This window comes from Mus caroli, unplaced genomic scaffold, assembly GCF_978045245.1.
Source record: "Mus caroli unplaced genomic scaffold, Mus_caroli_1 scaffold_5, whole genome shotgun sequence".
NCBI lineage: Eukaryota > Metazoa > Chordata > Mammalia > Rodentia > Muridae > Mus > Mus caroli.
Genome location: NW_028227260.1, coordinates 84,643,400 through 84,669,548, shown reverse-complemented (window position 1 = coordinate 84,669,548; position 26,149 = coordinate 84,643,400). Strand labels below are relative to the sequence as shown.

Genomic DNA, 26,149 nt, shown 5'->3' with positions numbered 1-26,149 from the left:
TATTAAGAGATATTAAGGAATAGTAATTGTTGTTTCCTGTTATTTTTGTTGTTAAAGTTGGCATTCTGTTCTTGTGGCTGTCTCCTTTTAGGTTTGTTGAGTGATTACCTTCTTGTTGTTTCTAGGACATGGTTCCCGTCCTTGTATTGCTTTTTTTCTGTTATTATCCTTTAAAGGGCTGGATTCGTGAAGAGATAATGTGTGAATTTGGTTTTGTCGTGGAATACTTTGGTTTCTCCATCTATGTTAATTGAGAGTTTGGCTGGGTATAGTAGCCTGGGCTGGAATTTGTGTTCTTTTAGTGTCTGTATAACATCTGTCCAGGATCTTCTGGCTTTCATAGTCTCTGGTGAAAAATCTGGTGTAATTCTGATAGGCTTGCCTTTATATGTTACTTGGCCTTTTTCTCTTACTGCTTTTAGTATTCTATCTTTATTTAGTGCATTTGTTGTTCTGATTATTATGTGTCTGGAGGTATTTCTTTTCTGGTCCAGTCTATTTGGAGTTCTGTAGGCTTCTTGTATGTTCATGGGCATCTCTTTCTTTAGATTTGGGAAGTTTTTTTCTATAATTTTGTTGAAGATGTTTGCTGCTCATTTGAGTTGAAAATCTTCATTCTCATCTACTCCTATTATCCGTAGGTTTGGTCTTCTCATTGTGTCCTGTATTTCCTGGATGTTTTGAGTTAGGATCTTTTTGCATTTTCCATTTTCCTTGATTGTTGTGCCGATGTTCTCTATGGAATCTTATGCACCTGAGATTCTCTCTTCCATCTCTTGTACTCTGTTGCTGATGCTTGCATCTATGGTTCCAGATTTCTTTCCTAGGGTTTCTATCTCCAGTGTTGCCTCATTTTGGGTTTTCTTTATTGTGTCTACTTCCCTTTTTAAGTCTAGTATGGTTTTGTTCATTTCCATCATCTGATTGGATGTGTTTTCCTGTTTCTCTTTAAGGACTTCTACCAGTTTGGTTGTGTTTTCCTGTTTTTCTTTAAGGACTTGTAACTCTTTAGCCATGTTCTCCTGTAGTTCTTTAAAGTCCTTCTTGATGTCCTCTACCATCATCATGAGATATGCTTTTATATCCAGGTCTAGCTTTTCAGGTGTGTTGGGGTGCCCTGGACTGGGGGAAGTGGGAGTGCTGGGTCCTGATGATGGTGAGTGGTCTTGGTTTCTGTTAGTAGGATTCTTATGTTTACCTCTCGCCATCTGGTTATCTCTGGAGTTGTTATAGTTGTCTCTGTTCAGAGGTTGTTCTTCTGGTGATTCTGAGTATTGTCTGTCAGCAGACCTGGGAGACAGGCTCTCTCCTTTGAGTTTCAGTGTTTAGAGCACTCCCTGCTGACAAGCTTTCCTCTTAAAGGGAAGGTGTACAGATATCTGGCATTTGGACCTCCTCCTGGCCGAAGAAGAAGGTGGAAAACAGGACCTTTCCCAGATGCTGTGTTGCTTTGGCAGGTCACAGAAGCTGTAGGCTTCTGTGGTGCACACTCTCAGCTGTGCAGACTAACTTCCTAAGTTCAGTGGAGTCCTAGATCCAAGGTGTGCTCCCTGCTCCTGAGGCAGAGGGCTCCTGTGCAGGGCAGATCACTGTCTTCCAGCTGGGAGGGTGCCGGATGTCTGCGGCCCCAAAAGGGTGCTGCCTCAGTGGCTATGTGGTTCCCGCCTGTCCCAGAAGCTGTCTGCCTCTGTGGTCCTCACTCTAACCTGTACAGACTAAGTTCGGCGGAGTCCCGGAGCCAAGATGGCGCTCCCTGCAGGGCAGATCACTGTCGTCCGGCTGGGAGGGTACCGGATGTCTGCGGCCCCAAAAGGGTGCTGCCTCAGCGGCTCTGTGGCTCCCACCTGTCCCAGAAGCTGTCTGCCTCTGTGGTCCTCACTCTCACCTGTACAGACTAAGTTCGGCGGAGTCCAGGAGCCAAGATGGTGCTCCCTGCAGGGCAGATCACTGTCCTCCGGCTGGGAGGGTGCCGGATGTCTGTGGCCCCAAAAGGGTGCTGCCTCAGCGGCTCTGTGGCTCCTGCCTGTCCCAGAAGCTGTCTGCCTCTGTGGTCCTCAGTCTCACCTGTACAGACTAAGTTCGGCGGAGTCCCGGAGCCAAGATGGCGCTCCCTGCAGGGCAGATCACTGTCCTCCGGCTGGGAGGGTGCCGGATGTCTGTGGCCCCAAAAGGGTGCTGCCTCAGCGGCTCTGTGGCTCCTGCCTGTCCCAGAAGCTGTCTGCCTCTGTGGTCCTCAGTCTCACCTGTACAGACTAAGTTCGGCGGAGTCCCGGAGCCAAGATGGCGCTCCCTGCAGGGCAGATCACTGTCCTCCGGCTGGGAGGGTGCCGGATGTCTGTGGCCCCAAAAGGGTGCTGCCTCAGCGGCTCTGTGGCTCCTGCCTGTCCCAGAAGCTGTCTGCCTCTGTGTTCCTCACTCTAACCTGTACAGACTAAGTTCGGCGGAGTCCTGGAGCCAAGATGGCGCTCCCTGCAGGGCAGATCACTGTCCTCCGGCTGGCCATAAAAATGTTCTTTAATGTTCATTTACAGCAGATACAATTACTTTCTTTAAATTTATTAATATGCAAATTATATGCAAATTCCGGATGAAACCTGATTCTAGATACCTGCACTTTTGTGATGTTTCTTTCACCTCCTTTACCATCTTGGAAATGTATGTCAAATGTATGACTTTTATATTGTTAAGTAAATAATTGTGAAATTGCAGTAGGAAAGAAAATTTAACAAATGTTAAATGTGGATATGTAGGTATGCTACATATGTTTGTAGTCTGTCTTAACAGAGAGGGGATTTGGATTTTATCAGAGCAGGGTTGGATTTATTCATCAAATTTATTCACATTTTACAGTAACTGTTTGTTGGTGTACTCTTTCTACACACCAACTGGCCTTGCAAACTACATATAGTTGTAAAAATTACTTCAGGCACAAAAAAATCAGAGAACCACTCATTCACACAACTAGGAGTCCCATAAAAAAAACACTAGACTGGAAGCAGAGGACCAGGTGCCACCCATGCTGCTCCAGTCTCTGTGAGTTCATATAAACTTTGTTCATGTTGCTTAGAGGGCCTTGTTTTCTTGGTGTCCTCTATCCCTTCTGACTCATATTCTTTTCTCCTTTTCTTCTGCAGAGTTCTCTGATCCCTAAAGGGAGGGATTTGATGGAGATATCCCCTTTACAATTGTGTGTTCCAGGGTCTTTAACTTTCTGTATAGTATCTTGCTGTGGGACTATATTTGCTCCTATCTTCTGCAGGAGGAAGTTTTTCTGATAGCTGAATAGCGTATATCCATGAGTATAGAAGTATATAGATCATTAGGTGTCATTTTATCACTACATGTTTTTTCTTTTTGTAAGATCAGTATTATTTTATTTTGCCCTAGGTCCCTGGACTGTCTAGTCTCAGATTCTTTGTCAATCAAGCAGTGATAGTTAAGGGTTTCATTTGGTAGAGTGGGCTTTAAGTCAAACAACTTATTGGTTGATTACTTCCACAAGGTTTGTGAGCATATCTTGAAGACAGAATACTCTTGTGGATAAAGGTTTTGTGGCTGGATTGGTGCTTACATTTTTCCTTTGAGAGTTTATAGAGAACCTTCTTGTACCAAAGATGCCGGATCATACTGGTGAACAAATTATGTAGGCACCAGCTCAACTCGGCATATCCATTTTCCATGAATTATATGGGTGCTATCTTTAGTAATGGGGCCTGGCTGTCAGTTCTGAGAGAGCAACCAATAGTCTTGGCAACAGTGTAAATTGTTTGGAGATTCTCATGGAGCCTCTTTAGCCAAGGTTCAAATAATTGTAACCCAATTCTGGTACTGTAAGCTTCATTTGGTGACAAGAGATGGCAAGTTGGAACTTTGTCTCCCCCATTATTTGATTACACTTAGAATATCTTCATATATGTATATATTTTAGGACGTTTCTACTGTAATAGGTTTCCATACTACTGTTCAAATGCCCCTTAATTTTTGCTGTCTTTATGAATCCCCTCTCAAACCCTTTCTCTCCTCCCTCCCAACTTGACCCTCTCATTCCTGTCCCCCTTTGTATCCATATCCATGTTCTATTTTCCATTCCTAAAGAGATCTGTTCCCTCTTGTCCCTTACTCTATACCTACCTTACATGGTTCTATGGATTGTAACTTTATTATCATTGACTTAACAATGAATATCTACATATATGCACTGTGAATTATATTAAGACCCTCTTTTCTAATTTTCCAAACAATAAGATTTTGCACACCACTCACAACATGCTTGATGCATAGGCAGAATTAATAACTCCATCCCATTTATTTATTTTTATTTTTAAAATAAATTTCTTTTTATACTCCATATTCTATTCCCCAACCCCGATTCACCCTCCAACTGTTCTACATCCCATACCTCCTAACCATCCCCCTGTCTCCAAGTGAATGTCCCCACCCCCTATCCAACCTGACCTCTAAACTCCCTGGGGCCTCCTGTCTCTTGAGGGTTAAGAACATCATCTCTGAATGAACACAGACCCAGAAGCCCTCTACTGTTTGTGTATTGGGGATCTCATATCAGGTGGTGTATACTGTCTGTTTGGTGGTTCAGTGTTTGAGAGATCTTGGGGGTCCAGAATAATTGAGACTGCTGGTCCTCCTACAGGGTCACCGTTCTCTTCAAAATAAATCACTTTCCTAAGATCAAATTGTAAGACAGCAAGCAAGCAAGGCTTCCTTTGAAAGTGGAGTTTTCTTACTCCTTGTAGCTTATCATATGATCCTTTGAGACACTCAGTAAGAATTTCCAAAATCCTCCACCGTCCCCCCAAGGTACCTAGAGGACTCTCCACTCAATCTTAGGAACACCAGTGAGTGGAACACAACTTCTGTTCCATTCCAATCTCGAGGGACCTGAGACAGCACTAGGGAAGCAGAAAACCCAGCCAGACCAGGGTCACAAGTCCATTCCAGTTGGTGCCAGCACCAGGTCACCTGGGTGAGGAGTCACAGGACATCCCCAAGGTGCCTAGAGGACAGCTTCTGAGGCAGACCCCATTTCGGTCTCCGGACAACTGGGTATCTTCCTGGACAGAGGACAGGTGTCATCCACTCCTGGTAGGGCTTTGCCAGAGAATGTGGGGAAGCCATCTTGGATCTTGGATCCCTCTAAAACTAGTCTGCCTAGGTGAGAGTGTGGACTACAGAAGCTAACAGCTTCTGAGACAGGCCCTGTTTCAGACCTTCATCTAATGCCAGGAGGCAGGTCCGAACGCCAGATATCTGTGCATCTTCCCTGAAAGAGGAGAGCTTGCCTGCAGAGAATGCTCAGACCACTGAAACTCAGGAAAGAGCTAGTCACCCAGGTCTGCTGATAGAGGCTAAAAGAATCACGGGAGGAAAAAAACTCTAACCAGAGACAATTATAACAACTAACTCCAGAGATTACCAGATGGTGAAAGGCAAACATAAGAATCTTACTAACAGAAACCAAGACCACTCACCATGATCAGAACGCAGCACTCCCACCTCACCCAATACTGGGCACCCCAATGCACCCAAAAACCTAGATCCGGATTTAAAAGCATATCTCATGATGATGGTAGAGGACATCAAGAAGGACTTTAATAACTCACTTAAAGAAATACAGGAGAACACTGCTAAAGAGTTACAAGTCCTTAAAGAAAAACAGGAAAGCACAACCAAAGAGGTGATGGAAATGAACAAACCACACTAGACCTAAAAAGGGAAGTAGACACCATAATGAAAACCCAAAGTGAGGCAACGCTGGAGATAGAAACCCTAGGAAAGAAATCTGGAACCATAGATGCGAGCATCAGCAACAGAATACAAGAGATGGAAGAGAGAATCTCAGGTGCAGAAGATTCCATAGAAAACATCAGCACAAAAATCAAAGAAATTGCAAAATGCAAAAAAGATCCTAATGCAAAATATCCAGGAAATCCAGGACACAATGAGAAGACCAAACCTACCAATAATAGTAGTAGATGAGAATGAAGATTTTCAAATTAAAGGGCCAGCAAATATCTTCAACAAAATTATAGAAGAAAACTTCCCAAACCTAAAGAAAGAGAAGCCCATGAACATACAAGAACCCTACAGAACTCCAAATAGACTGGACCAGAAAATAAATTCCTCCCGACACATACTAATCAGAAAAACAAATATACTAAATAAAGGTAGAATATTAAAAGCAGTAAGGGAAAAAGGTCAAGTAATATATGAAGGAAGGCCTATCAGAATTACACCAGACTTTTCACCAGAGACTATGAAAGCCAGAAGATCCTGGACAGATGTTATACATACACTAAGAGAACACAAATGCCAGCCCAGGCTACTATACCCAGACAAACTTTCAATTGCCATAGATGGAGAAACCAGAGTATTCCATTACAAAACAAAATTCACACATTATCTTTCCACGAATCCAGCCCTTCAAAGGATAATAACAGAAAAAAAAAACAAAAAAACAAAACAAAACAAAAACAAAAACAAAAACAAAAAACAAAAAACAAGAACGGAAACCATGTACTAGAAAAAGCAAGAAAGTAATGCTTCAACAAACTTAAAAGAAGACAGCCCCAAGAAAAGAATGCCAACTCTGACAACAAAAATAATAGGAAGCAACAATTTCTTTTCCTTAGTATCTCTTAATATCAATGGACTCAATTCCCCAATAAAAAGACATAGACTAACAGACTGGCTACACAAACAGGATCCAACATTTTGCTGCTTACAGGAAACCCATCTCAGGAAAAACACAGACACTACCTCAGAATGAAAGGCTGGAAAACAATTTTCCAAGCAAATAGTCTGAAGAAAAAAGCTGGAGGAGCCATTCTAATATCGAATAAAATCGACTTCCAACACAAAGTTATCAAAAAAAAAAAGACAAGGAGGGACACTTCATACTCATCAAAGGTAAAATCCTCCAAGAGGAACTCTCAATTCTGAATATCTATGCTCCAAATGCAAGGGTAGCCACATTCATTAAAGAAACTTTAGTAAAGCTCAAAGCACACATTGTACCTCCCACAATAATACTGGGAGACTTCAACACACCACTTTCACCAATGGACAGATTGTGGAAACAGAAACTAAACAGGGACACAGTAAAACTAACAGAAGTTATGAAACAAATGGACTTAACAGATATCTACAGAACATTTTACCCTAAAACAAAAGGATATACCTTCTTCTCAGCACCTCATGGTACCTTCTCCAAAATTGACCATATAATTGGTCACAAAACAGCCCTCAACAGATACAAAAATATTGAAATTGTCCCATGCATCCTATCAGATCACCATGGACTAAGGCTGATCTTCAATAACAATATAAATAATAGAAAGCCAACATTCACCTGGAAACTGAACAACACTCTTCTCAATGATACCTTGGTCAAGGAAGGAATAAAGAAAGAAATTAAAGACTTTTTACAGTTTAATGAAAATGAAGCCACAACATAACCAAACTTATGGGACACAATAAAAGCATTTCTAAGAGGAAAACTCATATCTCTGAGTGCCTCCAAAAAGAAACTAGAGAGAGCACACACTAGCAGCTTAACAACACACCTAAAAGCACTAGAACAAAAGGAAGCAAATTCACCCAAGAGGAGTAGAGGGCAGGAAATAATCAAACTCAGGGGCGAAATCAACTAAGTGGAAACAAGAACTATTCAAAGAATCAACCAAATGAGGAGCAGGTTCTTTGAGATAGACAGCATCCTAATAAACAAAATCAGAAAGGAAAAGGGAGACATAACAACAGATTCTGAAGAAATCTAAAACCCCATCAGATCTGTCTACAAAAGGCTATATTCCACAAAACTGGAAAACCTGGATGAAATGGACAAGTTTCTAGACAGATACCAGGTACCAAAGTCAAACCAGGATCAAGTTAACGATCTAAACAGTCCTATATCCCCTAAAGAAATAGAAGCAGTCTCCCAACAAAAATAAAGCCCAGGACCAGATGGGTTTAGTGCAGAGTTTCATCAGACCTTCAGAGAAGATCTAATTCCTGTTCTGCACAAACTATTCCACAAAATAGAAGCAGAAAGTACGCTACCCTATTCATTCTATGAAGCCACAATTACTCTGATACCTAAACCACAGAACGATCCAACAAAGATACAGAACTTCAGACCAATTTCCCTTATGAATATCAATGCAAAAATCCTCGATAAAATTCTGGCTAACTGAATTCAAGAACACATCAAAACAATCATCCTTCCTGAGCAAGTAGGTTTCATTCGTGGAATGCAGGGATGGTTTAATATAGGGAAATCCATCAACGTAATCCACTATGTAAACAAACTCAAAGAAAAATACCACATGATCATCTCATTAGATGCAGAGAAAGCATTTGACAAAATCCAACACCCACTCATGATAAAAGTCTTGGAAAGATCAGGAATTCAAGGCCCATACCTAAACATGATAAAAAACAATCTACAGCAAACCAGTAGCCAACATCAAAATAAATTGTGAGAAGCTGGAAGCATTCCCACTAAAACAGGTACTAGACAAGGCAGTCCACTTTCTCCCTACCTATTCAACATTGTACTTGAAGTCCTAGCCAGAGCAATTCCACTACAAAAGGAGATCAAGGGAATACAAATTGGAATGGAAGAAGTCAAAATATCACTTTTTGCAGATGATATGATAGTATATATAAGTGACCCTAAAAATTCCTCCAGAGAACCCCTAAATCTGATAAACAGCTTCAATGAAGTAGCTGGATATAAAATTAACTCCAACAAGCCAATGGCCTTTCTCTACACAAAGGATAAACAGGCTGAGAAAGAAATTAGGGAAACAACACCCTTCTCAATAGTCACAAATAATATAAAATACCTTGGTGTGACTCTAAGGAAGTGAAAGATCTGTATGATAAGAACTTCAAGTCTCTGAAGAAAGAAATTTAAGAAGATCTCAGAGGATGGAAAAATCTCCCATGCTTATGGATTAGCAGGATCAATATAGTAAAAATTGCTATCTTGCCAAAGGCAATCTACCGATTCAATGCAATCTCCATCAAAATTCCAACTCAATTCTTCAAAGAATTAGAAAGGGCAATCTGCAATTTCATCTAGAATAACAAAAAACCTAGGATAGCAAAAACTCTTCTCAAGGATAAAAGAACCTCTGGTGGAATCACCATGCCTGACCTAAAGCTGTACTACAGAACAATTGTGATAAAAACTGCATGGTACTGGTATATCAACAGACAAGTAGACCAATGGAATAGAATTGAAGACCCAGAAATGAACCCACATACCTATGGTCGCATGATCTTTGACAATGGAGCAAAAACCATCCAGTGGAAAAAAAGACAGCATTTTCAAGAAATGGTGCTGGCACAACTGGCAGTTAACATGTAGAAGAATGCGAATTGATCCATTCCTATCTCCTTTTACTAAAGTCAAATCTAAGTGGATCAAGGAACTCCACATAAAACCAGAGACAGTGAAACTTATAGAGGAAAAGTGGGGAAAAGCGTGGAAGATATGGGCACAGGGGAAAAAAATTCCTGAATAGAACAGCAATGGTTTGTGCTGTAAGTTCTAGAATCAACAATGGGACCTCATAAAAAGGCAAAGCTTCTGTAAGGCAAAAGACACTGTCAATAAGACAAAAAAGTCACCAACAGATTGGGAAAGGATCTTTACCTATCCTAAATCAGATAGGGGACTAATATCCAATATATATAGAACTCAAGAAGGTGGACTCCAGAAAATCAAATAACCCCATTAAAAATGAGGCTCAGAGCTAAACAAAGAATTTTCACCAGAGGAATAATGAATGGCTGAGAAGCACCTGAAAAAATGTTCAGCATCCTTAATAATCAGGGAAATGCAAATCAAAACAACCCTGAGATTCCACCTCACACCAGTCAGAATGGCTAAGATCAAAAATTCAGGTGACAGCAGATGCTGGCGAGAATGTAGAGAAAGAGGAACACTCCTCCATTGTTGGTGGGATTGCAATCTGTACAACCACTCTGGAAATCAGTCTGGTGGTTCCTCAGAAAATTGGACATATTATGACTGAAGGATCCTGAAATACCTCTCCTGAGCATATATATATCCAGAAGATTTTCCAACCAGTAAGAAGGACACATGCTCCACTATGTTCATAGCAGCCTTATTTATAATAGCCAGAAGCTGGAATGTACCCAGATGCCCCTTGTATTAGTTAGAGTTTTACTGCTGTGAACAGACACCATGACCAAGCAAGTCTTATAAAAACAACATTTAATTGGGGCTGGCCTACAGTTTCAGTCAGAACTTCTGTCCATTATCATCAAGGTGAGAGCATGGCAGTATCTAGTCAGGCATGGTGCAGACAGAGCTGAGAGTTCTATGTCTTCATCCAAAGGTTGCTAGTGGAAGCCTGACTCTCAGGCAACTAGGGTGAGGGTCTTAAGCCCACCCCCACAGTGACATACCTACTCCAACCAGGTCATGCCTATTCCAACAAGGCCACACCTCCAAATGGTGCCACTCCCTGGTCCAAGAATATACAAACCGTGACATTCCACTCCCTGGCCCCAAAGCCTTGTTCAAACACATGAGTCTATGGGGGGCCATATTTAAACATAGTGTAATGCAAAATGCATTTAGTCCAATTTTCAAAGTCCTCATAGTCTATAGTAGTTCCAATGTTAAAAGTCCAAAGCTCAAGGTCTCTTCTGAGATTCATTCAATCACTTAACTGTAATCCCCAAAGAAAGACAGAAAAACAGCTGGGCAAACTCCAAACTCTGCATCAACATGGCTGATGTCAAAGCTGTCTTCAGATCTCCACTCCTTTTTCATCTTTGTTGACTGCAACGTGCTTCTTTCTCCTGGGCTGGTTCCACTCCCTGTTAGCAGCTTTCTTCAGCAGATAGCCCATGGCTCTGGCATCTTTAACATCTTTGAGTCTCCAAGGCAATTTCAATGTTACAGCTTCTTGTTTCAGTGTCTGGGATTCCACTTGATACTTTGGTCTCCTCCTAAGGGCTGGCATCCCTTTTACAGCTCTGCCATTTGTAGCACTCTAAGCTCAGGTTGATCCACTCCACTACAGCTGCTGTTCTTAGTGATCATTCCATCATACTGACATCTCTAATACACTGGGGTGTTCCACTCCAACTAGGCTTCACCAATAGCCTCTCATAGGCTCTCTTCATGGTGCCAAGTCTCAAATCCTTTGCATGACCCCTTCAGTCCTGGGCCATCAACTACAGCTGAGGCTATACCTTCTCCAATGGCCTTCCATGACGTCTCACAGTGCCAAGCCCCAACTGTTTTCATGATACCTTCATGCCTTCAAAACTAGTACAACCTGGGTGACTCTTACACATTACCAAGTCCAGCTGCAGCACGAGGTACAACCTTGTCTATCTCTGGAACACAGATTCTTTGTGCTCCCAGAAACAACTCTCAGATTTCAACTCAGTGATGCTGGTCTCTTCTTAATCATTGCTAATGTCTTAGCTCCAGCTATCCAGCATCAATTGTCCCAGTAGTTCCTTCCATTCTTAACTCTAGAGCCAGAGCCACATGGCTGAAGCTGCCGAGTTCTGGTGCTTACAGGAACTAGAACATGATCCCCTGTACTATTACATTATCACTGGCTTTATGTTTTCCAAATCCTTTACTACCTAAGCTTAGCTATCCTGGTTCTTGCTCTGTAGATTGACCTTGAATGCAGAGATCAGCATGCATGTCTCCTGAGATTAAAGGTGTGTACCACCATGCCTGGATCTACATTCAGCTGGGTAGGATCTTGCCCCAAGGTCCCACTCCCTTAATCTGTTATCTCCTAGAACACAAGATTTTTCTCCATTTTACTTCCTAGTACCCCTTTAATACTCAAACCATATATTTTATATTTTTCCTTTCTAAGCTTGCTATGCTTGTTCAAACTTCTCTTCATAAGTCTTAACCAGAGAACAAAGTCTCTGCTGGGCTTTTTTGAAATTTCTTTTGTCAATGCAATTAATCTGAGTCTCTTTATCTTAGCCTCAGGCAGACTTTTCAGACAAGGGCAAAAATTAGCCACATTCTTCACCAAAATACCACAAAAACAGTCTTTATGCCACATTATGAAATTCTTCTCCTTTGAAATCTCTTGGGCCAGATCAACAGAGTTCAAATTACTCACAGCAACAAAATCTTCCATATTCCTACTAGGATGACCCATTATGCCCCATTTAAAGCATTCAATTGCTTTCCAAATCCAAAGTCCCCAAATCCACATTCTTTCGAATAAAAGCATGGTCAGGCCTATCACAGCAATACCCCACTCCCAGTACCAACTTCTGTCTTAGTTAGAGTTTTACTGCTGTGAACAGACACCATGACCAAGGCAAGTCTTATAAAAACAACATATAGAGACTGCCATATCCGGGGATCCATCCCATAATCAGACTCCAAATGCTGACACCATTGCATACACTAGCAAGATTTTGCTCAAAGGACCCTGATATAGCTGTCTCTTGTGAGACTATGTGGGGGCCTAGCAAACACAGAAGTGGATGCTCACAGTCAGCTATTGGATAGATCACAGGGACCCCCAATGGAGGAGCTAGAGAAAGTAACCAAGGAGCTAAAGGGATCTGCAACCCTATAGCTGGAACAACAATATGAACTAATCAGTACCCCCCCCCCCCCCGAGCTTGTGTCTCTAGCTGCATATGTATCAGAAGATGGCCTAGTAGGCCATCAGTGGAAAAAGAGGCCCATTGATCTTGCAAACTTTATATGCCTCAGTACAGGGGAACGCCAGGGCCAAGAAGTGAGAGTGGGTGGGTAGGGGAGGGGGGGTTATGGGGAACTTTTGGGATAGCACTGGAAATGTAAATGAAGAAAATACCTAATAAAAAAATTTCCAAAAACAAGTTCACATGGACCCAGCATTTTGCTGCATACAGGAAACGCACCCCAGTGTCAAAGACAGACACTACCTCAGAGTAAAGGGCCAGAAAACAATTTCCCAAGCAAATGGTCCCAAGAAACAAGCAGGAGTAGCCATTCTAATATTTGATAAAATCAACTTTCAACCAAAAGTCACCAAAATAGATAAGGTAGACACTTCATACTCATCAAAGGAAAAATCTACCAGGAGGAACTCTCAATTCTGAACACTTATGCTACAAATGCAAGGGCACCCACATTCATAAAAGAAACTTTCCTAAAGCTAAAATCACACATTGCACCTCACACAATAATTGTGGGGGACTTCAACACCCCACTCTTATCAATGGACAGATCAGGGAAACACAAACTAAACAGAGACACAGTGAATTTAATAGACCTTCGTAGCCAAAAACTAAGTGAACGCAACCCAATCCTGCCACATGAAGCCTCACCTAGCAACAAGGAATAGACACTTTAGAGTCTGTATCCTCCGTTGCTAAGAGTCCTAATTGGATTACCTTCATACATTCCAGTAAGCTTATATTCCATTGTTTCCACGTTATGCTCAAAAGGCCCCCATCAATTCCAGCCATCTCTCCCTACCATTTTCTCCTCCACTCCCTCTCCCCAGCACTGCTTAAGTCCTCAGTCTGCCTGTAAAATCTATTGTATTTCCGCCTCCCAGGAAGATCTATGTTGCCCCTCCTAGACATCTCTTTTTACCTAATCTCTCTGCATCTATGGATTGCTGTTAGTTATTAAGTCAATACTTTATGGCTGATATCCACTTGAAGCAAATATATAACATATTTCTGGGTTTTAGTTACCTCAGGAGGATTTTTTCTATTTCCAACTATTTTCTTGCCATTTTCATGATGTCATCATTTTAACAGCTGAATACTACTCCATTGTATAAATTACCACATTGTCTTTATCCATTTGTCAGTTGAGGGACTCCTAGTTTGTTTGTTTGTTTGTTTTGTTTTTTCAATTTCTGGCTATTATCAAGAAAGCAACAAAGACTGACATTTTACAAGGATATATTTTATCTGCTTTTGGTACCAACGACCATGTTGACCATGTTCTGTGCCAAAAGAAACTTTTTGTTTTCCTCTCTCTTCCCTTTACCTCACTCTTTTTTCTCTCTTTACCACTTTAACAGCACTTTAATATATAAATAGCTTGGTAATCTGAAAGTATTTGCTATATACAATAAGTGCTATTATTTTGTTGGTTTTAAAATAGTATGTTCTACTTAAGTAAGAAATGTTGGACTATATAAACATTCTTCACTTTGTGAGGAATAGGAGTGCAGTCAAATGCATTGAATTATATCAAAATTACCAAGCTATTACTTTGTTTATGTAAACATTATACTAACACAAAACACAAACTATACAATTATTTTTTCCTTTCACAAATTTCTATAATAGCTATTTCATCAGTTCATACTGATTTTTAAAATTTCCAGGTCAAAACCATATTCTCTTTCCTGATAATAACATCATGGTTTTATTTTGTTGTTTGTTTAAGCAGTGGTATTGAACCTGGGTCTTGTATATGCACTCTACAGCTGAGTTACACCTCAGCGCAATCATAGTCTCTTCCCCATGAATATCGTGTGCATTTTATTCATTATTTTCTAAAATCCCTGTCTTAATTTTGCTTTTATTGCTGTGAGGAGACACCATGACCACAACGACTCTTATAAAAGAAAATGTTTAATTGGGACTGGCTTAGGGTTTCAGAGGTCTAATCCATCATCACCATGGTGGGAAGCAGGGCAGCACATGGGCAGACATATTGCTGGAGAAGGATCAGAGAGTTCTACATTTTGATCTGCAGGCAGCAGAAGGGAATTGTGTGCCACACTGGGCATAGTGTGAGCATATATGTGACCTCAAAGCCTACCCCCATAGTGGCACACTTCCTCAAACAATGCTACACCCACTCCTAAAAGTCCACACTTGTAAATATTGCCTACACCTATGGGCCAAGCATCAAACACACGAGTCTGTGGAGGCCAAACCTAGTCCAACTGCCACAATCCCCTAAGTAAATAGTAACATTTCTCCTGGGGTGAATTGTTTTAATCGTATGATACATTTGTCTTTTTGTTTATTTTGTTAGGATAAATTATAAGAAGTGCAAGTATGGGGCAGTCACTTGGTATCTATTATCAGAGTATTATGTTTCCAAAAATAGAATGTAATAATTTTACTAGTTTGCCCATAAGTTTTTGTTTACTATCATAAAATTGTACCTTCTTGATTTAATACATTTATGTTACTTGAAAGTTGTTTTTCTCTTTTATAAAAAGATTTTATTCTGTCACTTTAAGTTGCCTGTGTTCATCTTTCTTTACTCATGCCTCCATAGTTTAATCCTTCTCATTGTCCCCGACTTTGATTGACTTCTTTCCAGTGAGAAAATGGATAATTTGATGACATTAAATTGTCCAAAACAAATTATGAAAAACACAGGAGTTATTTGGTTTAGAAAGAGTTTTACATCTTGTCTTGTATTTCAATATTAAAGTACAGGATTCTTAAAGTGTTATAATATTTTAGAAACCAAGGAGCATGGTTTAAATTATAAAGCATGGAGTTACAGTACCTTTTTGTTTAGCATTTACTGTATGCAGAGTTTGTTAAATGCCAGTAGATGGCACTAATTACATAAACAATTCAACAAGTTAATGACAACAGAAGAAAGGTCTGTTATTTTTGTTTAGATTTTCTTATATGTCAGATGCTAAGCAATTATTGTTGAGTTTCTTTCACAGTTTATTCTCTCTTGTGACAAAAAACCATTCGGTTTATTTTGTTCCCAATTTAGTGATACTAAACTGGAGGGCCTAAAAGGAGTTAAAGCTGAAGACGCTGCATTCAAAATGTTGTCATGGAAAGCATGTTAGCTTATATCAGTATAGTTGAGAGACTCACATAACAGGTTAAAAACAATTGTGAAGACATGTTGTGGTCTGAAGAATCGCTAACTATTTATAAAATATTTAAAGATGCACCGTTTAGAAATGTCTGGACAAAAAGTAACATAATTTTCTTTCCTATACACACGTATAGCAGTTGGCCAAAGACCTCCGTCAACGGCAGATAAGTGTAGACGTGGCAAATGATTTGGCACTGAAACTTCTTCGGGACTATTCTGCTGATGATACCAGAAAAGTACACATGATAACAGAGAATATCAATACTTCTTGGGGAAACATTCATAAAAGGTAAGAACTACTTTATTTCTCAAATTACTTTTAGCTGTAATGAAGGGGCAGTGACTTGGATGAACCATGCCATCCCATTAATGACATATGCCAATTCAACTCAAAAGCCTGGCTTGCTGTCCTGTTTTAATGAAGAGAATCCTAGGATTTGGTGAAGTGAAATGATTTGCCTCCACTCACAAAGACAATGATAGAACTAAGCAATTAACTAAAAACCAACTTCCAGTGGCTCAGGAAGCAGAGAACAAACAGTAGAAAAGATAAGGAACAAAACACCTCTTGAGATCATGTATAGAGTGAGATACTTTCTTCACTTAATCCCAAGTTTTGAAGCTTTTTCCATTAATGCCAACAAATTTTGAACCAATGAGTGATTGATCTATTAACCTCTGTCATCTTCTCAGCTCCCAATGAATAGATCAGAACATACCAATCAAGACTTGGTTTGCAAACCCTTTACAAAAATTAACATCTCTGAGAGACCTTACCTCTTCACAATAGGCCCCATCTTCATATCAATTCTTTGAACGCCAGTGCATTTTTCTTACATTAATACTTATTCCAAATATTAATAAAACATGAATCATATAGCTAATTATTTTGTATTAGTCTCACACATTACTCTAAAGTCCGTAAGGACTGGATTTTCTTCTTTTTTGACACAAACCCTCATCCTTAAGCAGATTATATAGTCAGGAGTTGGTAAATATTTGCAGAATCAGGATTCTTTCTCCATGATGATTTACTTTGAGTTGTGCTGTGATATGTTAATTATTGTTGGGCTCTTATTTTTTTTTGATTTTTAATATTTTTATTACATATTTTCCTCAATTACATTTCCAATGCTATCCCAAAAGTCCCCCATACCGCCCCCCACTTCCCTACCCACCCATTTCCATTCTTTTGGCCCTGGCATTCCCCTATATTGGGGCATATAAAGTTTGCAAGTCCCATGGGCCTCTCTTTCCATTGATGGCCGACTAGGCCATCTTTCGATACATATGCAGCTAGAGACAAGAGCTCCGGGGTTCTGGTTAGTACATCATGTTGTTCCAACAATAGGGTTGCAGATCCCTTTAGCTCCTTGGGTACTTTCTCTAGCTTCTCCATTGGGAGCCCTGTGATACATCCAATAGCTGACTGTGAACATCCACTCCTGTGTTTGCTAGGCCCCAGCATCGTCTCACAAGAGACAGCTATATTTGGGTCCTTTCAGCAAAATCTTGCTAGTGTATGCAATGGTGTCAGCGTTTAGAAGCTGATTATGGGACGGATCCCTGGATACAGCAGTCTCTAAATGGCCCATCCTTTCATCACAGCTACGAACTTTGTCTCTGTAACTCCTTCCCTGGGTGTTTTGTTCCCAATTCTAAGAAGGTGCACAGTGTCCACACTTTGGTCTTCATTCTTCTTGAGTTTCATGCGTTTAGCAAATTGTATCTTATATCTTGGGTATCCTAAGTTTTGGGCTAATATCCACTTATCAATGAATACTTATTGTGTGAGTTCTTTTGTGATTGTGTTACTTCACTCAAGATGATGCCCTCCAGGTCCATCCATTTGGCTAGGGATTTCATAAATTCATTCTTTTTAATAGCTGAGTAGTACTCCATTGTGTAAATGTCCCATAATTTCTGTATCCATTCCTCTGTTGAGGGACATCTGGGTTCTTTCCAGCTTCTGGCTATTATAAATAGGGCTGCTATGAACATAGTGGAGCATGTGTCCTTCTTACCGGTTGGGACATCTTCTGGATATATGCCCAGGAGAGGTATTGCTGGATCCTCCGGTAGTACTATGTCCAATTTTCTGAGGAACCGCCAGACTGATTTCCAGAGTGGTTGTACAAGCTTGCAATCCCACCAACAATGGAGGAGTGTTCCTCTTTCTCCACATCCTCGCCAGCATCTGCTGTCACCTGAATTTTTGATCTTAGCCATTCTGACTGGTGTGAGGTGGAATCTCAGGGTTGTTTTGATTTGCATTTCCCTGATGATTAAGGATGTTGAACATTTTTTCAGGTGTTTCTCTGCCATTCGGTATTCCTCAGGTGAGAATTCCAGAAAACAAAGGCAAAGGTAAAATAATAGTGCCGGTATAATAAGGAGCAGGATGACAGGGAAAGCTAAATCCCAGAAGATGACATGAATTACTGGAAAAGTCATTTAGGCAATTTTAATTTGGAGGAAAAAAATGTTAGCATGGAGGAGAAAAATAAAATTGATTTTAAACTAAGAAGCAAAAGTCTTAGGAGTAATGAGCTATTTATATGCAAATCTGAACTGGGGTGGAAAGTGAAAATTCTCGGGGAGCTTGATTTAAACTGGTGACCATAGAAATAGAGCACTGAATTCCAGAAAGAATATTCAAGCTAAGCTTGAGAAGTTACACTGGAACCCTTTCAAAAAGGCCCTAGTGAAGAAAGAGCAAGTTTTAATATGAGGCTGATATTTGTGAAAAACAATGGTCCAGTCTCTATTTCCTCTCAGTACAAGATTTAGAGTCAATCTTCTGCAAGTGCAAATGTGCTGTTTTTGTTAAGCCATGACTTAGGAACAAGTATCCAAATAAAAACAATTGGTATTAGAAAGTCAACCATTATTTCCCCTGAGGCCAGATGAGGAAGCCTGGTCAGGGGAAAATGATCTACAGACAGTCAACAGTCACGAACAGTCAGGAACAGACCCCACTCCAGTTGTTGGGGCACTAGAGTGTGTTGTTTCTGGGAGGGGGCTGTCCACTCTCAGAGGAGAAGGGAAGCTGGGAGAGGAAGAGGGACTCTGAGAGAGGGAGAGTGGGAGGAGAGTAGGATCTGCAATAGGGATGTACAGTGAATTAACAGATTAATTAATGGGAAAAAAAGTCAGCCATTAGATGTCAACAGAAAGCATGGAGAAGAAGATTCTCAAACAGATGTTACTTTGGGAAAGGGCATTAAGATCAAGTGTTAATGTAATGAGTTTAAGGAATATAAACGAGCTAAGAGGAAATCTTGTTCATGGTACAAAATTAGAGCTTTAGGGGCTGGTCTATGCCATTTACTGTTATTTTTCTTTACACGGATCCTTCTTTCTGTAATCTTATGATCCACAATGCCCTAGCTATCTCAGTTCTTTTCTCATGTTAATAGAGGTTCGATTCTTCAGGGGTTTGGTTCATATTTGTTGGCTTCATTCCTTAAAAACTGTCAACTTAGGAAGGAATAAATTACTTCCCCAATGAGTAAAACAAACTCATTTTTTAATCTCCGTTTATATTCTCAGCACATGCACTATATACAAAATTATCAAGCTACTTTTGATGCCTGCTTTATTTTCCCTGCTTTTGTCTCTACTCCTTATACCCTTTGAGAAGTACATCTTTGCATTTTCAGTGTGATGATGACTACCTATCAACATTTTCAGCTGAAGAAGCTCCTATGAGCTTTACACCTGTATATCCCACTCTTTCCTTTCCACTCTAATTTCCGACAGGAACTTGACATTGAATACATCCCAAACTAAACTCATCTTTGCCCTTGGTCAAGATTTTTCTCCAGATGAAACCAATTTCTTTTCCTGATTCCTATCCAATGAACACTGCACCACATTCAGTTGTTCCTTTTGGGAATCTAAGAGTCATGCTTGATTCTACCCTCTGTAAGTTTTAGCAAAGTTATTTGCTATGTAAATAGTTTTCAACCCCAGTCACTTTTCTCTATCTCTCTTCCTCAACTATTATGTCTTGTTTAAATTATTAAAATGAACAAACCATTTACATAAATTGATTCACTTCTAGCTCAACTACTTTCTAACTCATTCTCTATATAAACTCTGGGGTGATTTTCTTCAGACTCATAGAATTCATGTACCTTCCTTGCCTCCCTATTTTAATGACATCACTAATTTACTCATTGTTTTTGTTTTCAATATTGAGAATGGAATTCAAATTCTTGTGCATGCTAGGCATATGCTCTTCACCTAAGCTATATACCCAGACCATATCTGTTGATTTTAAAATTCTATCTATCCCCAGATATATGACTTGGTCTTCTATTCTAATTGATTGCTTTACTTGACGCCTTCTTTACATGGCCTCAAACAACTGACAATGACCTATTTTCATTTCCTTTTAGCTATGTTTACCTGCTGATATGATACATATTCTCTTCTTTGTGTGCTTACATTCTGCTCATTATCCAGGTCCTAGATTAAATTCTGATTGCTTTAGTTAGCCTTCTATGCCAACTATAAAACTTTATGTTATTTTAGTGTTTACTTCACCACACTGAATTTACATTATTTGAAGGTTTTTGCTTTCTATGAGAATGTTGACACTTTATTAAATGTACATTAGCTGCTGTGTACCCTTATATACACACGTGCCTATATCAGTACCAAATAACTTCTTCTGAAACCTGTTCTGATTAGATAGGTAAATGGGAAAACACTGGTGATGCCACCAATTTCAAAATGAGAACACAGGGTTAAACAAATAGCCATCATTAAATGCATTGGATTTCAAAACAAAACAAACAAAACAAAACAAAACAAAACCCATAAAGATGGAAAGGGGACTCATTGGAAGGAGTGATGGGTGATAGAGGCAGAAGGAAGATAGGTGATAGAGGGCTGCCATAGAAATCAGAACACATTGTATACATGTGTGAAAATATAAACAAATTACAGAACAAATTCCAAATTTTCTTCTAGGACACTCACCAATGAAGTGAACCATATATACTGAATTTGCTTTTCTATTTCAAATCACAGTACATCTACCAGAAGTATGTCAAGCAGAGGTCTATTGATCTCACAGAACCATATGATCAAAAGCAGGCCAGTACTAAAATAGATTCAGTGACTCAGCAGTATTAACTCCCAAATTTGTATATTCTTCCTAGAATTTCCTCAGAACTGCATATTCCAGCAGGAAGAAGAAAATGGAGAAGGGAATGCAATGTTTCTTTTAGTATCTTAAAGACCAGAGTTGTGCTATGTAATCTTGTCTTATGACTGGGAGTTTGGGGTTTGGCCAGTGAACAGAGAACCTGGATGCCCCAATGAGTATGGAACGATAAACTGGCAAGTTGCACTGGATAACATTATACTTCTTGAAGAATTACCACTTAAGTAATCAGTTGGAGGTGTGGGGTTATAGTGACAAGGAGCTTTTTGGACCTGATGATTGCTCAGGTTATTGTGAGAGATTCTGTAATTCTCTGTTGACACCTAATCCTTCACAAAATTAGAAACCTACACTGTATGTTTTCTCCATGTGTCACTTGTTCAGACTAAGTTGTAGAAACTTTGTCCACAATTTCTCTTATTTTGTGATCTTATAGATCTTATAAGTAAGTAGAAACAAGAATACTCCTCATGTATTTTGGCCTATTTGTCTAATAACTTACCCAACTGAACACAGACATAAAGTAAAATTGACATATTCTATATCTATATTGTATGATGGAATAGCCACCAGTCATAGGTTTCTATTTACATTTAATTATTATTAAATATAACATGAGATTCAGTTTTTACCAATCCATCTTCTAAGTGCTTAAGAGCCCCTCTATGTAATGATTTCCCCATTAGGCAGTACAAGATACAATACTTCTATTACCACAGAAAGCCCTATTTACAATTCTACTGCAAAACAGCTTTGCTCATATTTACCTGAGCAGTTTCAGGTACCTTCCTAATAATAATGTGCTCTCCTCCTTACAAAAGAGCAACTGCCACATTTGATCAATAAATGTTTTTTTTCCCCGCACAATGTGTTTTTAACAACTGTATTTCCTTGTTTCTATTTCTTATGCCATGCATTTCCCCATTTTCTAGTGTTAGTTTTAAATTCTAAAAGCTGTGACTTTTGCAGGATGACATTTCCACTTTGTTTATCATATAACCTCACATTAAACAGGCAAGATTGATAATGTGATTATTTGAGGTGTGAAGACTAATATGTCAGTCACATCTTTGTAAAACTTGCTATGGAAAGCATGCTGATTGTATCATTTCTCACAATTCAGGTTAGAAACTACTCTACTACTGAACACTAATATATTGCCTACCCTGAAACTGCCAATCACGCAGATAAATGTATGCAAAATCTTTATGTATTTGGAAGCTGATTTAAAGCAATAAAATCTTCAATTCAGTTTGAAATTGTTGAATGTTAAGTAAAGTATATGTTATTTGGAAGAACTTTATTTTAATAACATTCCTTGGTAGATTTTAGTTTCAAGAAGGAAACAACACAAGAGTAAACTAGTGTTTACTCCAGATCCTCAAGTTAGTCCACAGATTGCCTATCTAAGGAAATACTTTATTTTCCTGATCATATTCCATATAGAATTCATAGTAGCATATAAAGCCAGATATTTGAGCCCCTCTAGCTCCATTTCTTTCTCTCTAACTTCTAGGAATAGATATGAGTTTGTTAATAAGATAATATTAGATATGATATTTACAAATTACTGGGAGAGGCCTTTAAGGATTAGAATCAAGGACTGCCATCTGGCTGGTGACTCTATGATGACACTGTGATAAAATTTCATTTCCTTAATTTCCTTATTTCTATTTCAGGATCCCTTCTTAATCTCTAAATGAGCATTAAACCTGAATGGCTTAATTATATATGTTATCAGCATCATGAGGATTAATTTGTTGATAAATGTTTTATGCTAAGTATGTGTTATGTAGGCTCAGCACTTGGTACTAGGTAACAGCTGTGAAAATTCCTACCCATGCGAAGCTTATTTTGGGGAAAGCAGATGATAGAAGCTAAAAATTATCAGGTTGTTTTGTTTTGTTTTGTTTTGTTTTGTTTTGTTTTTGTTCTGTTCGGTTTTGTTTTGTTTGGGGGTGGTTGTGTGTGTGATGTGAAACCATAAACAGGAAAAGGAAATGGAATTATGAGTCTATGTCAGAAAACAATTATTGCCATTGATATGTTGTAGTCAATACCAGGTTGATAATTATTACATATCTAAAAACAGTTAGACAATAGAAAAATAGAACAGAAAAGTAAAATTACTAAAGGCATACCACGACTGTGTTCAAAACTTTTCAATGACTCCCTTCTGTATCAAAATTAAAGTTAAAGTCTTTAGTTGAAAAACCCAATATTGGATTAAATTCTTCTTTTACATCTAAATTGATTGTCTACTACACACCTCTTCTCTTGTTCTTTTTCTGACACACTGATCCCTTTTAGGGGCCAAATGCTAAGTATATTTGAACCCCATATGATATCCTCCGGATATGAGGCTTCCAGGCTGCTCTCCTTACAATTGTACATGTGTTTCACATTCTCAGAGTCTTAATATTTTGCTACAGTATCATTATTTTGGCAGGGCTTTTTTGGACAACCACAATTAGTTTTTTTTTTCAAGTTTACCTTTATTTTAATCACCATATTATAATTTTAGATGTTTATGAGACAGAGAGTGTAAACTTGTATTTACAATGGGTAATGATCAAATCAGGTTAATTTGCATATCTTTAACATTTAAAATTTCATTGCTTCTTTATGATAAGTACATCCACACAGTTATTCCATTATAGTAGAGTAAAAATGAATATCTAAACCATTTAGAGACCAAGTGTGGCTTAAATGAGAATGGAAAACATTAATGTGGGAAGAACATGTAAATTTCATTATAGCTTGAGTAGAGAGACAGCAAAGTTTAATAGTGGAGTATACTTGGGTATCAGATAGAGTTTATAAATATTCCATATATTTTAACCTCTCCAAATAGAAGATGAAGTGACTTCTTACTGTGCTAGTAAGGAAGTACCCAAAAGCAGCATGACTTATGAAGAGACAGAAACATTTTTGTTGAAACACCTATGATGCATCCAATCAGAACTTTTCAATGGACAGAAAGATATACAAAATCTTCCATTTAGAGGAATCTGAGGAATGGCTCATAATAGCTGCTTAGGATGTAAAGTTGAAACTTCTAACTATAACAATATAACTGCTGCCTTCTCCTCCTTTTCTTCCTTTTCCTTCTCCTCCTCCTCCTCCTCCTCCTCTTCCTTTTACTTTACACTCTCTAAATGCTGCTATTTGGCACATTGAACTCAAGAACATCCACATTCTATGCACATACTGCAAAACTGAGCTATACACCAGCCCCTCTCTTCTTAATTCTCTGTACCTACATATTTCAATTTCATTTTTATTGATTTCAACTACTATCAAGACACCTTAGTCTTTATAGTCATCATATATTTCTTCTAAGGTCCAGAACTATATTCTTTGTCTCCTACCATCATTTGCACCCATATACCCTTTAGGCTTCTGAATGTCTAATGGCAAATACTTTTTTTTTTTAACCAATAAAACAGATTTTCTCTTGTTTTCACTGTATGCATTGCCTCTGAAGCTAGAAATGTAAGAATTATGTTCTACTGTTTTTACAGTTTAATAATTTACTAAATTATGTATAAAATTGGCTTATGAGTTCCATGCATTTCACTGTAAAAATTGCTGTAGAATTTAAATACTTTCTTCATCCTTATTTTTATCTCATCCTAGAAGTCTCTTTAAAACTAATATTCTGACTTCCTTTTGCTACCAGCGCTATTTTTCACTGCTTTGAGACCTGATAAATAATATTTAACTAGATGATATATTTCCAAAAGCACATTTATTTCTTTTCAAGAAGTAAACATACAGTAAGTATGTACAAATCTGGACTTGTTTTCAACCAATAAAATCATAGAGTTTTATAAATTTTTAGCTGTTTGTGTATTTAAAGGGGTACAGGCATGAGAACTTTAGAAAAATAATTTAAATTCTCTATTCATAAATGTAATGATTTAAAAATATTTGTATATCTCACTTTCTGGAAATCATGAGAGACTGTATTTATGATTATCAATAGACTGTTAGAACGATTTTATAGCTGTAATTTGTGTTTCCTCGTGATGGGTTCAATAACTGTTTGTGGATGGAATGGAAGATGTTGGGCACGAAGTGGCTTTAGATTGTTTCCAAATTTCTAAAGAATGACACGTTTCTGCCTTTGAAGCTATGAAAAAGAATGTGACATGATGTCAATCAGGACATATATTTAAACTATAACCACTTATTTTGTTGGAGGCTGCTCATGCTGTTTTGTAATATATTTTATTCACAAGTAGTAAAACATCAAATGACTCTAAGTTCACCAGTTCAACAGTTTCAATTTAGTCTATTTTTAATATCTTTTGTGCAAAACACATCTTTTTGCAAAGTTTGTAATAAAACTTTATTCAAAGTGAAATGATAAAAAAAAGATCCATTTACAATGTGAGAAAGCATTGAGCCATATGAGTGAAAGATACTCAAGGGCCCCAATTCCTATTAGGGGTTTCTTTTTATGGGTTTCAAAGAAAGGAGAAATTTGATTTGTAAGGGATATAGTTTGAGTTGTCCTCTGTATTGACTGGCAAACATAATTACGCAATCATTTCTTGAATGCACAAGTCCCTTTTCACAATGCTTCAAATTTTAGTCATATTTATGCCCAGTTATACATAGGTATAAGTTGGTAAATAGGAGTTTCTTTCTTAAACTTCACTTTGAAGGCACAGTTTACTGTGCATGTTCCCCAAACCAGTTCAGGCCAGATCTACCTCACTGGTCTCATACCTGGACATAAGGAGAGCATCATTAGAAAGTTTTTGTCTTTGGTTATCAAGGGGAAAAGAAAGACTGTTGTTCAGAAAGAGATATACATGTTAATCTTTGTAGATTGGGTTCTTACACGGCTAGCAGATTGCTAAATGTAGTATGTGGAGATGGGTGTGTGAACAGCCCAACCAAATAGAGGCCCAAGTTACCAACCCATTTGTTGTTTGCTTGCCTTCGCTGTTTCTCTGGTTTAGACAATCTCTCAAATAGATTCCCATAATTAAAGCCCGTTTGCTGAGATGACTGGAGTAGAGTGGATTACCAGATTGCCATAATTTCTGCCCAGATGCACGAAATTCAGCATCATCAATAATAAATATTTATCTTTC

The 26,149-nt window shown here is 38.7% G+C and overlaps 1 protein-coding gene across 3 annotated transcripts in view; it reads left to right on the top strand.

The window, feature by feature from the left end:
• Dmd (dystrophin) overlaps window positions 1–26,149 on the top strand; it is a 2,436,643-nt gene that overhangs the window by 1,790,405 nt on the left and 620,089 nt on the right. For all 3 annotated transcript variants that reach the window (XM_085838134.1, XM_085838135.1, XM_029473188.1), the window contains exon 54: window positions 16,000–16,154. In XM_085838134.1, coding sequence (XP_085694260.1) covers window positions 16,000–16,154 — 155 coding nt within the window. The remainder of the gene's footprint in view (window positions 1–15,999; window positions 16,155–26,149) is intronic.